At 36.1% G+C, this 15,555-nt stretch overlaps 9 protein-coding genes across 9 annotated transcripts; 8 read left to right on the top strand and 1 right to left on the bottom strand. All coding sequences in view use genetic code 12, as the record gives it.

The window, feature by feature from the left end:
* Positions 1–1,360: 1,360 nt before the first annotated feature.
* MDS3 (Mds3p) lies at positions 1,361–5,512 on the top strand (the record flags this gene model as incomplete). The annotated part of the gene is made up of 1 exon (XM_714764.2): positions 1,361–5,512. The coding sequence occupies one exon, from the start codon at positions 1,361–1,363 to the stop codon at positions 5,510–5,512; it is 4,152 nt and encodes a 1,383-aa protein (XP_719857.2).
* A 480-nt stretch (positions 5,513–5,992) lies between these two features.
* On the top strand, positions 5,993–6,862 carry CAALFM_C307330WA (uncharacterized protein; the record flags this gene model as incomplete). Its single annotated transcript, XM_714762.1, has 1 exon — positions 5,993–6,862. One exon carries the CDS (start codon positions 5,993–5,995, stop codon positions 6,860–6,862), a length of 870 nt encoding a protein of 289 aa, XP_719855.1.
* Positions 6,863–7,298: 436 nt separating this feature from the next.
* GCY1 (glycerol 2-dehydrogenase (NADP(+))) lies at positions 7,299–8,186 on the top strand (the record flags this gene model as incomplete). Its single annotated transcript, XM_714761.1, has 1 exon — positions 7,299–8,186. The coding sequence occupies one exon, from the start codon at positions 7,299–7,301 to the stop codon at positions 8,184–8,186; it is 888 nt and encodes a 295-aa protein (XP_719854.1).
* A 259-nt stretch (positions 8,187–8,445) lies between these two features.
* Positions 8,446–9,339, top strand: CAALFM_C307350WA (uncharacterized protein; the record flags this gene model as incomplete). Its single annotated transcript, XM_714760.1, has 1 exon — positions 8,446–9,339. The coding sequence occupies one exon, from the start codon at positions 8,446–8,448 to the stop codon at positions 9,337–9,339; it is 894 nt and encodes a 297-aa protein (XP_719853.1).
* Positions 9,340–9,614: 275 nt separating this feature from the next.
* On the top strand, positions 9,615–11,216 carry DLD2 (D-lactate dehydrogenase; the record flags this gene model as incomplete). The annotated part of the gene is made up of 1 exon (XM_714759.1): positions 9,615–11,216. The coding sequence occupies one exon, from the start codon at positions 9,615–9,617 to the stop codon at positions 11,214–11,216; it is 1,602 nt and encodes a 533-aa protein (XP_719852.1).
* An 842-nt stretch (positions 11,217–12,058) lies between these two features.
* On the top strand, positions 12,059–12,640 carry CAALFM_C307370WA (uncharacterized protein; the record flags this gene model as incomplete). Its single annotated transcript, XM_714758.1, has 1 exon — positions 12,059–12,640. The coding sequence occupies one exon, from the start codon at positions 12,059–12,061 to the stop codon at positions 12,638–12,640; it is 582 nt and encodes a 193-aa protein (XP_719851.1).
* Positions 12,641–13,006: 366 nt separating this feature from the next.
* On the top strand, positions 13,007–13,664 carry CAALFM_C307380WA (uncharacterized protein; the record flags this gene model as incomplete). The annotated part of the gene is made up of 2 exons (XM_019475343.1): positions 13,007–13,022; positions 13,102–13,664. The coding sequence occupies 2 exons, from the start codon at positions 13,007–13,009 to the stop codon at positions 13,662–13,664; spliced, it is 579 nt and encodes a 192-aa protein (XP_019330888.1).
* A 70-nt stretch (positions 13,665–13,734) lies between these two features.
* Positions 13,735–14,439, bottom strand: CAALFM_C307390CA (mitochondrial 37S ribosomal protein uS10m; the record flags this gene model as incomplete). Its single annotated transcript, XM_714756.1, has 1 exon — positions 13,735–14,439. One exon carries the CDS (start codon positions 14,437–14,439, stop codon positions 13,735–13,737), a length of 705 nt encoding a protein of 234 aa, XP_719849.1.
* A 192-nt stretch (positions 14,440–14,631) lies between these two features.
* CAALFM_C307400WA (tRNA methyltransferase) lies at positions 14,632–15,513 on the top strand (the record flags this gene model as incomplete). Its single annotated transcript, XM_714755.1, has 1 exon — positions 14,632–15,513. The coding sequence occupies one exon, from the start codon at positions 14,632–14,634 to the stop codon at positions 15,511–15,513; it is 882 nt and encodes a 293-aa protein (XP_719848.1).
* Positions 15,514–15,555: the final 42 nt, after the last annotated feature.

Genomic DNA, 15,555 nt, shown 5'->3' on the forward strand with positions numbered 1-15,555 from the left:
TGAGAAGGATTTGACATTCTTCGTAATGATTGAGCTAAAGTGGTTTCTTCTTTGTGGAAGAGTCGCTTACAAGATTTCACTCAACATTTAAATTAGGGTCAATAAAATCAAAAATTCGATTTTGGACACCTTAGATTAAATGCTTTCTCGATTAGTCCATTGACCTGCCTATTTGGGCATCTCTTTATCACTGGAAAAACTGAATCATACCCAAGCCCATCTTCATCACACGTTCTCTATATTTGTTGTATCTAAATCTCAACAAATGAATGTACACTTTGAATTGTGTTAAAGAGCCGATAAGTTTAGACTAAGGAATTAGCCCATTGGTAATAATTTGTGATTGTAGTAATAGCATGAGATGAAGTAAAGGTGCATTGGTTTTATTCTGTTATCTGCGAGAAACAATTTTTATTCAGTTTTCTTACCAATTTATCTCGAAATTTACGCTAATCTTGTCAATACTGCAAGCTTCCCTTTCTTTCCGTATTCTACATCTGGACGTATAATCTTTGACTAGATAGAGATAATCGATAGAGACCGATGCCAGATTGTAATAGAAAAGTTTTAGTGCCCCCTAATTTCTTAACAATTGATAACATAATAAAGAGAAAAAGACACGAAGAGAGAGAGAGAAGAAGAATAAACAAACAACACCAAGGCGTTCATACTCATTGCTTAGATAAAAAACCAAAAGCAAATTTCTATTGTGAGGCATAGTGTGATTTAATGTCATAAAAGTGTTGACCTAACTTGGGTGTATTGCATTTAATCCGTTAAATCCAGGTTCTTTCTTGTTACTCCCCACCTCCAATCCCCCCTTCTTTTTGTACCTAAACTTGATCTCTTGGAAACTAGACACAAATTAAAGAGTCAACAACTAATGATCTGCAAACTAAAACCCAACAAACTCTAGATAACTCCTAACACAATACTAATACAGTCTCTGAATGTGTCAGTATTATAACGAGATGTTAAGAATAATATATTAGAATAGGCTGTGATATTTTTGCTTCCTCCTCCCATATCCTCTCTTTGTTTTCTCAACTTGTATTGTTCTTAGTATTATTTTTTTTTCTCTTGAGACTTTTTAACCACTAAGACTTGTGGGTTATATAATAGCAGTTCACATTTGTAGCAAATCTAGAAATGAGACAGACAAAAAAAAAACTTATCAAGTGTCCCAATTTTGTCTAGCATAGTTTCATAAATTCATCCAATATAATAACGGAAAACATCTTGAAGAAAGAACTTGTTTTCACCCCTCACGCCCTCACTTTTTGTTTGGATTGATTTTATCAGATCTTAAGGCACAAGTTATTGGCTTGACGTAGAAGTTTGCAAAGATTTTCACAATATCATGTCTACGTTAATACCTACAGCAAGCGCCTGTTACAGTCTACAATTACCCCCCACCGAAAAGGATGATCGATTGAATTTGAATGTTAGAACAGGCTCAGCATCTACATTATACAACTCATTAATCTTTGTCCATGGAGGATTAACAATAGGTTTAGAACTACTCAACTACACCATCCCTGAACTAAATGAGATTTTTTACAATCGAATTAATATATCAGCATCAAAATATAAAACTGTCGAAAAATACTTGTCCGGGGAGCTCTTTTACTTAAGTTTAATAGAAAGAAACTGGTCTCGTGTCGTCCTTGAAGAATTAGAAATACGACCAAAACCTAGATTATTGCATCAGATTTGTGCATTCAACAATTGTCTATATCTATTTGGTGGATTGGCTCTACTGCAAGAAAATGACGAAGACCCAACATTAGTTCCATGCAATGACTTATGGGAATTTGATTTGGTACTTAAGAAATGGACATTACTAGATGATGGATCAAATTATGAACTAGACGATGCTGTGCCATCTCCACGTTTTAACCATAAATTGACTGTTATTTCCAGCTTATCCTTTGCAAACAGAAAAGACCATTTTGGATTATTTATTGCCGGAGGTAAAGATAAACAATCCAATGAAATTTACGACAATTCTATTTTTGACTTGGTGGAGAAAAGATATGTGGGATCACAACCTTTCCGTTTAGTAGCCACTACTGGAGACGACACAAAGGACAAAGAAACTGGATTGAACGAATTTGTTTCAAACCCAGAACATTTCTTGAATGTCGATCAAACAAGAAATGCTATCTTGAGCATCACCGATGATGCCGACACACCAAACCGAAAACAGAACAAAAATCCTAGCAACCATCATGAGAGTATTGTAGTGTATGGCCCAACTCGACAAACCGGAGATTGTCAAAACTCCTTGGTTTCATTTAAAGTAGGGAAAAGGGAAATAAAAGGTGGTAAAGTATTACGTCTTCACAAAAATTCACGGGTCGCAAAATTAAAACAACTGATCATCCCTTATAATCTAAGATATCCAACTGCAGGTTTGTTTGGTCAAAATGTTGTGCTAACTGGGTTTCTACCTGATGAATACGAGATCTCAATTTTTGTTTACAATAGACCTACAGGCAAATGGTCGCGATTAAACATTTTCTGTAGCCATGAATACGGCAGTCATAGATTTTGGGGCGGATTTGCATGGCAATCTCATCATAAGGTTATTTTAATTGGTAACAGTATGACTTCTAGAACAACTAGTAGTGTCCGGTTTTTCAGTATTATGTTGACTGTTAGCTTGCCCATCACCAATATTCTAGTCAGTTCTGAATTGTCAAAAGGTCGGTCAAATAATAGGACTAGTTCATTTGTTTCTCATGGCGAACAAAGACACCACCGAAATAAGAGTCAGAATGACAGCTTGTTGAAAGCCGAACTTTCACTTGAAAGTACAACAGAGGATCTGACAGACAGTAGCAGCGACAAAACGGCCGAAAGTGTGTTAGACGCTCCTGTTCCATTGGCCAATCTGAGAAGACAATCATTCTCGTCGCTTGGGAGCGACAAATCACCGACTGCTGTGAGTTTTAGTGATTACGTTCATTATGCAGCCCCAAAAACCACATACACAACAATAAGATCAGTATTCCCACCAGAAGCAATAACTTTAGGTAGGAATGCATTCAACAGGATTGGTGATTTAATTGCTGATATTGAGTTGGTCTCGTGTAACGGTGACAGAATTCCAGTGTCGTCAGCAGTGTTGATGGAGAGATGGGGACAGCATTTTATTCTGTTATTGGCCAAGGGATATATCAATGCTGTAGATAAGTTTGAAACAGATCAAGCACTTGGGTTAGACGAGAATCAAAGATTGAGATCAAAATCCTCCAACTCCGAATCCAGCTCAAGTGATATCCCCAAATTAAAATTATCCCTAAGTGAATCCTTACTTTCTTCATCGTCGGGTGAACATGACAAAAAGGAAAAAATGGGATTAAGCTCGGCACATAAACCTCAGAAGGATGTTCCACAGTTCAGATTACCATTTCAAGATTCAAGCGAATCGGTTAATCGTGAGGAAGGGTCTGATTGCAGCAAGGACAGGAAAACGGGTGGTTCATCCGTTTCAACGGCAATAGATCCCCATCATGTAATGCCCAGGAAAAACTCTACAAGCTCCTTTCAATCTAATTCAAGCTCTTTATTAACTTCCCATTTGCAAGATATACCGCCCCAATTACCTTTGCCAGACGAACAAATACCTGCGGTTCCAGCAGCTCCAGTATCATATAGGAGCGCATCTCGGAAAAACTCACAAGACCATAGCTCCCCAAGATCATCGTTGATACACACATTAACAGTTTTAAGAAATATTCCCGTGTCAAAATCCCCACGCGAGTCACCGTTTTCTTCTCCCCGACCTTCCATGTCTGGCCCAAGTGGAGGCTCAGCTGATTTATTTAGCTCACCATTTCCGAGTTTGAAGGCAAACTATGGCAAACCACCCTCCAATTTGAGGAAAAAGTCTTATGATATGAATGACGGAACCATTGAAAGCTCACTCGATTCATTTTCATCAGGAAAATCGTCAATGGCAAAAGTGAGCAGTGTACCTGGCGAGAATCCAGATTCTGACGAGAGCTCTATTGGTTTCCAAGAGTTCAATAAAAATCCAATAAGTATGTTTGACAATGCACTTTTGAATTTTGATAATATTGACAGTGAGAATTTCAGAATGGAACCTTCTTTAATTCCAAGAAAACTTTATATTCCATTCATGACTTTGACAGTCAAAGCATTCTGTGAATATTTATATACGGGACAAATTGGGAACAAATGGTTACTAGCACCTACATTGATGGACAATTTATTGATATCCAAATTCTACCGTGTGCCATTACTTTATGATTTGATAAGTGAGATTTTGTTTGGTGTTATTGGGAAGAAAGAAGCCTATATTATTGGTGAAGCACGTAAATTGAAAGCACGGTATTTTAAATTACTACGTGGTGCAAATATCCCCATTGATTCTAATTATGAATTCCCAATGGACGAGTATGATGGGTTCTTGGATACTGTCGATGATGGCTACCTTGATATTACATTGTTGAAAAAAGCTTCGAAAATTCATGCAGATAGTGTCGCAATGTCTTTGAAAAAGAAATCGGTTACAAGTAATAATCTGCGAAATGCTTCGATACGAAAAGAAGGTTCTACTACAGCAGAAAGTGTTTTGGAAGAAGGAGAAAAACAAGAAGAGATAGTTAGTAAAGATGATGAGGACGAATCTAGAACTGGCTCAACAAGTGAAGAAGACGAGGTTGACAAAGAGTATGGATTAGTTTATTTGGAAGCAAAAGATAAGTCGTTGCCCACTATAGGGCCCAGATCCAAATCTATTTTTGATAGACAAGGTTTGGCGGCCATTGAAAAGCTAGAAGAAGAACAAAATGACCATCAAGTCCATCTGATTGTTGAGGGAGAGGACCATGAAAATTTGATTACGTTGGACGAGTTAGTTGCTTCAGATGCCCCTTCAGATTATGCCATCGATTTAATTTTTGAAACTGCAACATTAGTAACTGATATGAAAATGCTTCTAAGAACATCTAACTTGAAAGCCATGACAGCAAAGTTTCGTAAATGTAAAGCTGACATTGAAAAGGAAATGGCGGATATTGAGTACCAATTGACTCAAATGCCAAGTGGCTCCCGTAATTTGGCAATGAAGTCAGCCAATCAGTTAAAGGAACTGCAATTGCAACTGAAGCTGTCACCAATAATACCTACAGTATCAACAGTGACACCTTCACCTTTACCTTCAATCTCAGGTGTACCTTCTCCAAGGCTACCGCAGCAACAGTTGCCAGAAGCACAATTACCAAAACTAACAAAGAGTACATCTTCACTCTCCCGTATTGCATCGCATACAAGCTTTAAAGCGCTTAGATCAATGACAGACGTCACACCAATGGAAAAACTGACTTCTGATAAAAGTTTTAGAGGTAAATTACAACAAACTATGCTTTCTAGAACTCCCACAAATAGAAATGAAGACCAAGATTCAAGCTCCGCATCATCTATTAAATCTAGTAGTAAAAAGCGTGGAATATTTGGATTGTTAACAGGATTAAAAAGATAATAATATAGGGGTGTATATTCACGTTATATTGGTTGAATAGGCTAATTATATGTGCTGGTTTTGTAAATTCTGATTACTAAAAGAATGCTCGAATCGGGGTTTACAGTTCTTCCGCATAGAATAAACTTTAAATTGCTTGTTTTTATATACCGCCACATTTCTTAATGTTTCTTCTTCATTCGTCGATGCCACATATTTAAGGAACGTTTACAAATATGATTGAGAAAAACATCCTCCGTGTCAAAGCTTATAAAACTCTCAAAAGAATTTCTTCAATTATATTACATGTAACAACACTACATTGATGGTTTTTTTCAAAAGCCACCACCATTTTTGTCTGTGTGTGTATTGTGGCTCCCCAAACCCAGGACGAAAAAAAGTTACTCGTCTTATATTATATAAATCACCAATATTTTCTGTAGTTGCTGCTAAATTCAATCAGTTTTTCAAATTTGTTTCTTCACACATCACCACTAAACTATGTCCGCCCAATTAAAGACCAACAACGACCGCATTGCTTTGAATAATGGCAACAAAATTCCAGTCATTGGATTAGGTACTTGGGAATCCAATAAAGATGCATTTTTGACAGCACTCAAACTTGGATATAGACACATTGATACCGCCACGATTTACAAGAATGAAGAACAAGTCGGTCAAGCAATTAAGGAGTCTGGAATTCCAAGAGAAGAATTATTTATTACCACGAAAGTATGGAACAATGACCACAAAAATGTTGAGCAAGCTTTAGAAACATCATTGAAGAAGTTGGGTCTTGATTATGTTGATTTGTATTTAGTTCATTGGCCAGTGTCTATTGATAAAACAACTAAAGAACCATACCCGGACTATGACTACGTTGATACTTATAAAGAGTTGCAGAAAATCTATAAAACCACAACCAAAATCAAATCAATTGGAGTCTCTAATTTCACTAAGAGTCAATTAGAAAGATTGTTATCTGCTGATGGGGTTGATGTTGTACCGGCTGTTAATCAAGTTGAAGCACATCCATTATTGCCTCAACCGGAATTGTATGAGTACTTAAAAGAAAAGGGAATTACATTAGAGGCTTATTCTCCATTGGGTACGAGCAGTTCTCCATTGATTAAAAATAAAACAATAGTTGAAATTGCCGACAAGAATGGAGTTGATCCTGCTCAAGTTTTGATTTCATGGGCTGTTCAAAGAAAAACAGTAGTTTTGCCAAAATCAGTCACCGAATCAAGACTTGTGTCAAATTTGAAAACATTCGAATTATCTGCAGAGGATTTTGATACTTTAAACAAGTTATCTGAAAAAGAGGGTATCACTCGAATCATTAACCCTTTCAAGAATTTCCAAGATTAATTGTTAGGTTTTGTGAACTTGCTATTGATTATTGAGTGTGGGACTTGTCTTTTTTTGCTAGAGAACCGTGTAAACAAAAATATATAATAAAACCTACTTTGGATAATGAGTTGCCTTTCAGTGGTATGCCTTTTGGCGTTGTATTTTCTCTACATTATTTCTATTTAATGCCGCAACCAGTCATAATATTGGAATCGGATGATGTAATTTGTCATCAATGGCATTGTTAATTTTGTGTATTGTATGGCAATTTGTCCGTTTGCTATTGTGGCTTGCCCCCCACTTTTGCCTATTCCCCCAAAATCATAGACAACTGGACTTCCCAGATCTATATAAACAGCCGAAAAATTCCTTGGCAAAAAGTTCCTGATTAATAAACATTTCTTTTTTTTCCCCTTTTCCTATAATTAACTACCTATTATATAAACAAGAAAAGATGCCAGCTCAATTGCAAGTTAACACTGATTATTTCACTTTAAACAATGGAAACAAAATCCCAGCTGTTGGATTAGGTACTTGGCAAGCAACCAATGAAGACGAAGCTTACAGAGCCGTCTTAGCAGCTCTTAAGAACGGATACAAGCACATTGATACCGCTGCAATTTATGGAAATGAAGAACAAGTCGGTAAAGCCATCAAGGACTCTGGAGTTCCAAGAGAAGAATTGTTTGTTACTACTAAATTGTGGAATGCTGACCATAAAAATATTGAAGAAGCCTTAGAGACTTCATTGAAAAAATTGGGTCTTAACTATGTTGACTTGTACTTGATCCATTGGCCAGCTTCAATTGACAAGTCAACTAATAAACCATATACTGATTTTGATTATGTTGATACTTATAGAGGTTTACAAAAAGTTTATAAGAACAGCAAGAAAATCAGAGCAATTGGTGTTTCTAATTTCACCAAAAAGAAATTGGAAAGGTTATTGTCTTCGGAAGGTGTCGATGTTGTTCCTGCTGTCAACCAAATTGAAGCTCACCCATTGTTGACTCAGCCTGAATTGTATGATTATTTGAAAGAAAAAGGTATCGTTTTGGAAGCTTATTCACCATTGGGTTCTACAAACTCTCCATTATTCAAGAACGAAACCATCGTTAAAATCGCTGAAAAGAATGGTGTTGAACCAGCTCAAGTTTTGGTATCTTGGGCAATTCAAAGAAAGACTGTGGTTTTGCCTAAATCCGTCACCGAATCAAGAGTTATTTCTAACTTGAAAACATTCACTTTACCTTCAGAAGATTTCGAAACATTGAACAAATTGTCTGAAAAAGATGGTGTTGTCAGAACTTGTAACCCAGCTTTCAACAACTTTGATGATTAAGCTAATTACTATTTTACGTATTAGAACATTATTAAAAGTCTCTACATATATATAATTTTAATTAGACACATTTTGTTGAAGTTAAAGATTATTTACTACGTAGAATGTGATTTGGTAAAGCGCACGACCTTGTTGAATTATGCATTTTAGAAAAAGGAAAGCACCACACTGTTATTTTTTTTTTTGCTCTAAAATAGATATTAACACAACACCACTAACACCATCAACGTCACCAATATCATCACCCTAAACCATCATCATGTCATCCTCAAACCACGTGACTCCTGATATTGATGAATTCATTATACCAGATGACCTGGAAACCCCAAATGCTCCAAGAAACAATCAAGGTGGCGCATCACCATTTTCACCGTTCAATTTTCTTCCTAAAGTTGATTTGTCATCAACATTTGGAAATTCAAGTGGCCAATTACCTGTGAATGTGAAAATAAAGGAACGTCAGTATTCTGGTGGTGATACATTAGATGAGCCAGTGTGGGTAACTTTGAAAAGAGATTTATTGCAAATTGGTAAAAGATTGGCTATAGTTATATGGCCCATGCAATTAGCACAATTGGCCAAGAAACAGCAATCCCGGTTCGTTAGTTTTGCCAATTCCAACGGAATACACATTCCCGAGCGTTTAGGAAATATACTTCCTGGTGGTGGAGTAGATGACAATACTGAACAAACCACTGGGATATCTAGTAATGATTTGATAAGTCAAGATAATTTAGATTGGGATTTATGGGGACCACTTATTTTTTCACTTGTTTTTGCTATTGTTTTGGCATTTACCAATGAATCCCAATCAACCGAAGTGTTTAGTGGGTCGTTTGCATTTATTTGGATATTTTATTTCGTTATAGGATTGAATGTGCAATTATTGGGTGGCACAATTTCGTTTTTATCAGCAATCAGTGCAATAGGTTATTCGATGTTTCCTATAGTTATTGGCGAAGTTATATGTACTTTGTTAATTCATTGGAGATGGATACGACTTCTAATAATGTTGGTATTGAATGCTTGGAGTATCTACGCAGGTGTTATGAGCGTTAAATGTTCCGGTGTGTTCCCAGGCAGAGTGGCTTTGGCTATGTATCCTGTGGGGCTCTTTTATTCCGTACTTAGTTGGCTAGTCATTATTACTTAAGACATGTAGAGAAAGATCTGAATACAATAAAACATCTCTCAAAAGGAATTGAGGTTCTTTTCACCAAGGCAAGTTTGCCGTTGTGGGATTGGGTTTTGTACTCTACAAATCAAACTGCTGGCTTTGGCTGAGTCATTATGCACATAACTGAGTTTATCAATTTTGTACCTCGATTGCGTGATACTGAAAAAAAAAAATCTAACCGCGCTAATATTGTTGGTGAAAAAACTGGACCAGTATAGTAATTTTAACGTATATTCTCAAACCCAAGTACAATGTGGAAAAGGTTGTTAAGTTCGACCTCATCAAGGCTTGTCACTGGTGTAGTTACCGTTGCTTCGACGTCATTTTTTGCTTATAGATATGGACAAGCATCGAGCACTGGCCAATCATTACTTCCATTGGGATCGACAGCCAAGTTGAGTTCATTAAAGCCACCGCAATATTGTCCTGAACTGGAGATCCCCAATATTATGTCGAAAATACAACAATTGGGTATTTCAGTAGTCAACAGCAAACCAGAAATTGATCATCATACTGGGAATGATTTCACTACCCATAAACCATTACCAAACGAAGTACCACAGTTCATTATTTATCCAGATTCTACTGAACAAGTTTCGCAAGCATTGAAAATTCTTAATGAGTATAAAGTCCCGGTTGTTCCATTCAGTGGAGGTACTTCATTGGAGGGACATTTCCACTCAACACGTCGAGGGGTCGTTATAGATACCTCAAAGCTAAATAAAATTTTGGCAATCAATGATAATGATCTCGATGTTGTTGTTCAGGCGGGTGTTAATTGGCAGGATTTAAATCAAGTTCTAGAACCATATGGGTTGATGTTTGGTACTGATTGCGGACATAATGGTTTGATTTCTGGAATGATTGGGACAAATGCTTCGGGGATTAATGCCTCGAGATATGGTGCTATGTCTGCAAACGTTATATCAGTAACTGCAGTCTTACCGGATGGAACCATAATAAAAACAAGAAATAGACCAAGAAAATCTAGTGCTGGGTATAATTTGACCAACTTGTTTGTTGGAAGTGAAGGTACTTTGGGAATAGTTACTGAAGCAGTATGTAAAGTTTATCCTATTCCAAAACTGGAAACAGTTGTTGTTGTGCAGTTCCCACTGATTTTGGACTCTACCAACGCTGTAGCTCAGGTTTTCCGATCAGGAATCCAGCCCACTGCCATTGAACTTTTGGATAAAGATATGATGCATTGTTTGAATTATAGTGGTTATACTACAAGAGACTGGTTGGAATGTCCCACTATTTTCTTCAAGATTGGTGGTATAAACGAAACCGTTGTCAAAGAGAATGTGAATATTTTGCAACAAATTATGCAAGCGAATCATGCCAATGCGTTTGTCTTTGCTCAAAATAAGCAAGAACAGGAAGAATTGTTTTCTGCACGTAAAAATGCTTTTTATGCAATGATTAATTATGGAAAGAATGAAATTGACGAAGACGTTAGGATCTGGGTGACCGACATTGCAGTGCCGTTGTCCAAATTATCCAAAGTGCTTAATGAAATCAACTCCTTGATTAAAGCGTCCCCATTTCAGTCAATTATTTTGGCACATGCTGGTGATGGAAATTTTCATGCAGACATTTTCTACAAACATGAACAAAGAGCTGAAGTTGAGCAATTGGTTAATAAAATGATCGAGTTAGGGTTGCAAAATGAAGGGACATGCACTGGTGAGCATGGGGTCGGTAATGCCAAGCGTAACTTTTTACAATTAGAATTGGGGTCAGATACAATAGATCTCATGAGAAAAATCAAACTTGCAGTCGATCCGAACAGAATACTTAATCCCGATAAAATATTCAAAATAGATCCTACTGATCCGGGTGAATACTAATCTTTGGAACGGGTTTCAAGTTTTGTTTTCTTTTATGTTTTTGACACACTCATTGGTGCATTAGGGACGAGAGCAATGCTAGATCCACATGCTTTATAAAATTTGTATAGATATTAAATAATGATAGATTCGATTAGATTACAAGCTTTAAAGTGCGAGTGATAATAGTGGGGTAATTAAAATAAATTGAGCCACAGGAAAGCCCCATTAAAGAAAGCGATTGGCATCATCTCCTATTTATTAGTTTACCTGTTCCGATGAATAATTGTCCGATTGGTGGAGAAATCTCAAAGATTATGCAATTCTATAAAGGAAGTGACACAAAACAAACATAATATTAGTTGATAGATAATAGAATGTAGCCTAAACACAATAATAATTATAGTATGATTACTGCATATAAGTTATCTTTTGTTTTCAAGAGCAAATAAAATTTTTTTTTTCCTATTACCATTAATGGATAAGTAGTCTTTGAAACATTGTATTATATGAATACAATAGAATTTCATAGTTAAAAGTGTAATGGTGGTAGAATTTCATCCAATATCATTCCCGTTACGACTAAATTATCCCGCTGATTGTACTTATTTTGTTTTTATTTGTAAGGAGACTTGTAGTAATTTTTTTTTTCTTTTGTCGCTTTTCCTGCCGATAATACAAGAATAAAACGACACCTAAAAGCAATAACAAACAATAACAGCAAAAAAAAGGAATTATATATATATATAATATTAAATTATTATACACCAAGAAAAGAAAAGATTTAAAGGAAAAAATTTTTTTATACCAAAATAAATCAATAAATCAACTTTTTCATTACTATTTAAACCTTTCAATAAGTAATGTCAAGTTCACCTAAAGATATACTACCTTTAACGCATAGGCCCTTCGGAGATGAGAATCAACATTACGTGGACCATCCAGAACCCGAGCTTTTAGCTACTTCTGTCGGGAAAGAGGTTGACGGTAGATTAATACCTTCTAGTTCAACTATATCGCTACTTTCTTTGAACCAGTCACCTTCACTAAGAAACTCAACAACAACTTCTTACACAAATCTACAACATCTACAGAGAATGCAACCTTACCATAACCAGAAAGTAACGACTTCACCAGCAGATTATACACATTCGTTTTCAACATCCAGATTCATTCCAATACAGCAACAACCAACTCCGGACTCTCCGAATCTAGCTCCTATATCACTTGGAAGCTCTCCATCACGGTTTTGGTTGTCGTCACCACCTAAATCCATGAATCGAATAGGCGACGAGCCTGTTATACGACCAGTACAAACACCACTTGAAGAACCTCCAATGACGCCGTTATATCTAAATAGACCAAATGTAACCAGATCAGATTATTTTTCAAGAGTTAGCACTGTGAGTGAAGAAGAGGAGAGACGTAGTATGGGCCACAAATAAAGGAATATCATTTATAGAACGTATATTGAATAAACGCTAAGTTTTTTTTTTTTTTTGCTAAATGGAGGAAGAACAAGTCCGTGTTTATACTCTCGTCGTATAAGATTCGTAAACATAAAGCCAACTGAGGAGGTCTTGGGACAAGAACCATTGTTTTTATTTTCTACTTGAACTTACAGATTTCATGAAATGTTGTCATGTTTCTATCACGCTTGCTGTAACATGAAAGAACTTGCACCAGAGTAGTAACTGTCACACTACCAATCTATACTTTCTTTGAACTTACTTTTTTTTTTGTTTCATTTCTCTCTAAAGAGCATTGCGACATTGAGATTATTTCCAACATTGTTACTTTTGCCATCAGATATGTCAACTTACGAAGGTTAGTAACATAGTACCCACCAACATTTGTGATTATATTATTACTAACAAAACTTGAATCTTTTCAAATATTTATCCAGACGAACATAACATTACTCCTACTCCCCAACGAGAACGTGGCAGGCAACATGAGACGTTATCCTCGTTAATTGATTCATTCTTGCATCGTAGTGATCGTGAGTCAACCACATTTATGTTATCTGCATCTAACGAAGAAGCCATAGCATCAGCATTGCGACAATTGAGTGAATCAGAAGGATCAACACTTGCTCAATCACTCATGGATCTGCTTGGTGAACAAAAGACATCGAAGGGGGTCACTGACGAATACTTGGATACTTTGGAACGTATTCCAGTAAAACAAATTACTGATAAAGACGCATCTTGTCCAATTTGTACAAATCGATTCAAAGATGATAAGCATCCATTGATTGTCAGATTGCCTTGTGGTCATGGAGTCAATCATATTTTTGATTTGGAATGTGTTGGGCCGTGGTTGCAAATGAATTCCACTTGTCCAATGTGTCGAACCAATATCTTAGAGGTAGAAGCTAATAGAAGGAAAATAATAGATGAAGAAATAAAAAAGGCCCAAGAAGAAGATTCCGAGGAAGAAGAAGAAGGTTGGGATATATATGGATAATCAAATACATATCGTCTTATATATATATATATATACATGGATGTTATCTACTAGCGATTGCGCTGAGATTTTACAAATGTTTTTTGAATGACTTAGATTTAAGTAATTCTTGGACTTTCTTAGCCACAGGATCTTCAATACCTTCATAAGCATCTGGTAAGTTGAACTCTTTTAATGATTTTAATTCTTCGTGATAATTTAAGGACTCGTAAGAAGAAACAGTAGCCTTGTACTCCACATCGGTAAACTTATTCTTGTTTATATATGACAACCACAAATCAATTATTTCAGGATTGGCATCATAAGCCACTAATTTCTTCTTATAGGTGACTCTGTGGAAATTTTGTTTTGTCTTTGCTTGAGCGAATGGTGATTTAATCACCGTGTACAATCTTTTCTCAGTTTTCAAAGCCATTAATGGAGACATTGGTATACCCATGTAATAAGCTGTTCTTAAAGCAAATTCACCTACTCTGATTAAATTGTCTTCATCATATCCTCTTATAGTCAAGGTTGCCACTTCATCTCCATGGGTCTTTGGCAATCTTAATGGTTTGTATTTTAATAATTCAACATTTATTGGTATTGGTCTATTTTTAGTCAACTTGTGAGAACTCAATATCTTTGGATTATATTCTAATTGATCTTGAGATAATGCTTGTTTAAATTGTTCATTTTCAATTTTTTCTTGTTGCACTTGGTTCACATATTCCTGTGGTGATAATTTGAAAACACGGCTACGTGTAGAAAAGCCTCTATAACCTATTCTGAGCATTGTGGAAGGTGAATTTGATTGGTAGGTTTGCAGTTGTTGAGGAATACAATTTCTGGTTAAGAAAAATTTTTTTTTTTTGGCTCTTTTTCCTCTGAGAGTATTGGTTTACAAATTTTTCAAGAATAGTTGCACGATAATTTTTTTTTTTTCTCTTTTTATCATCTCATCAAACCAGGTTGCAAGTTTATAATTATGGGGAAAGCCAGCAAGGACAAACGTGACTTATACTATAGACGAGCTAAAGAAGAAGGTTGGAGAGCAAGATCGGCTTTTAAACTATTACAATTGAATGAAGAATTCAATCTTTTTAAAGACATTACTCGAGTAGTTGATCTTTGTGCTGCACCGGGATCTTGGTCACAAGTCTTATCTCAAAAATTGGGTCCAGATTCAACTATTGTTGCTGTTGATTTACAGCCTATGACTCCCATAGATGGTGTTACCACCATTCAAGCAGATATTACCCATCCAAAGACTTTGCAAAGAATACGAGATTGTTTTGGTGGTGAACCCGCTGATTTTGTTTGCAGCGATGGTGCTCCTGATGTTACTGGATTGCATGATTTGGACGAATATATCCAATCTCAATTAATCTTATCTGCATTACAATTGACAACATGTTTGTTGAAACCAGGGGGTAGTTTTGTTGCTAAAATTTTTCGAGGTCGTGACATTGATTTGTTGTACAGCCAATTGAGCTATTTATTTGACAAAGTGATATGTGCCAAACCAAGGTCCAGTAGAGGAACATCACTAGAAGCCTTTATTGTATGCCTTGGATATAAACCACGTCCAGGTTGGAAACCAACATTGGATCTCACTAAATCAACCGAAGAGTTTTTCGAAGGAGCTGATATTGGGAAACAAACGACAACACAAATATTAGAATACTCTGAAGAGGAAAGAAAGATTGCTCCATTTATTGCATGTGGTGACATTAACGATATAGATTCAGACGCTACCTACAGTTTAGATTTAAGCACTCTAACGTTAGATCCGGTGCAAAAACCAACAGCCCCACCATATAAAAAGGCATTGGAAATGAAGCGCAGAGGAGATTTGCATAGACGATAAGGTGTATATGTATTATAGAATATAATCTAGATTAATTTTATT

Source organism: Candida albicans, chromosome 3 (genome assembly GCF_000182965.3).
Source record: "Candida albicans SC5314 chromosome 3, complete sequence".
In the NCBI taxonomy this organism is placed as follows: Eukaryota; Fungi; Ascomycota; class Pichiomycetes; order Serinales; family Debaryomycetaceae; genus Candida; species Candida albicans.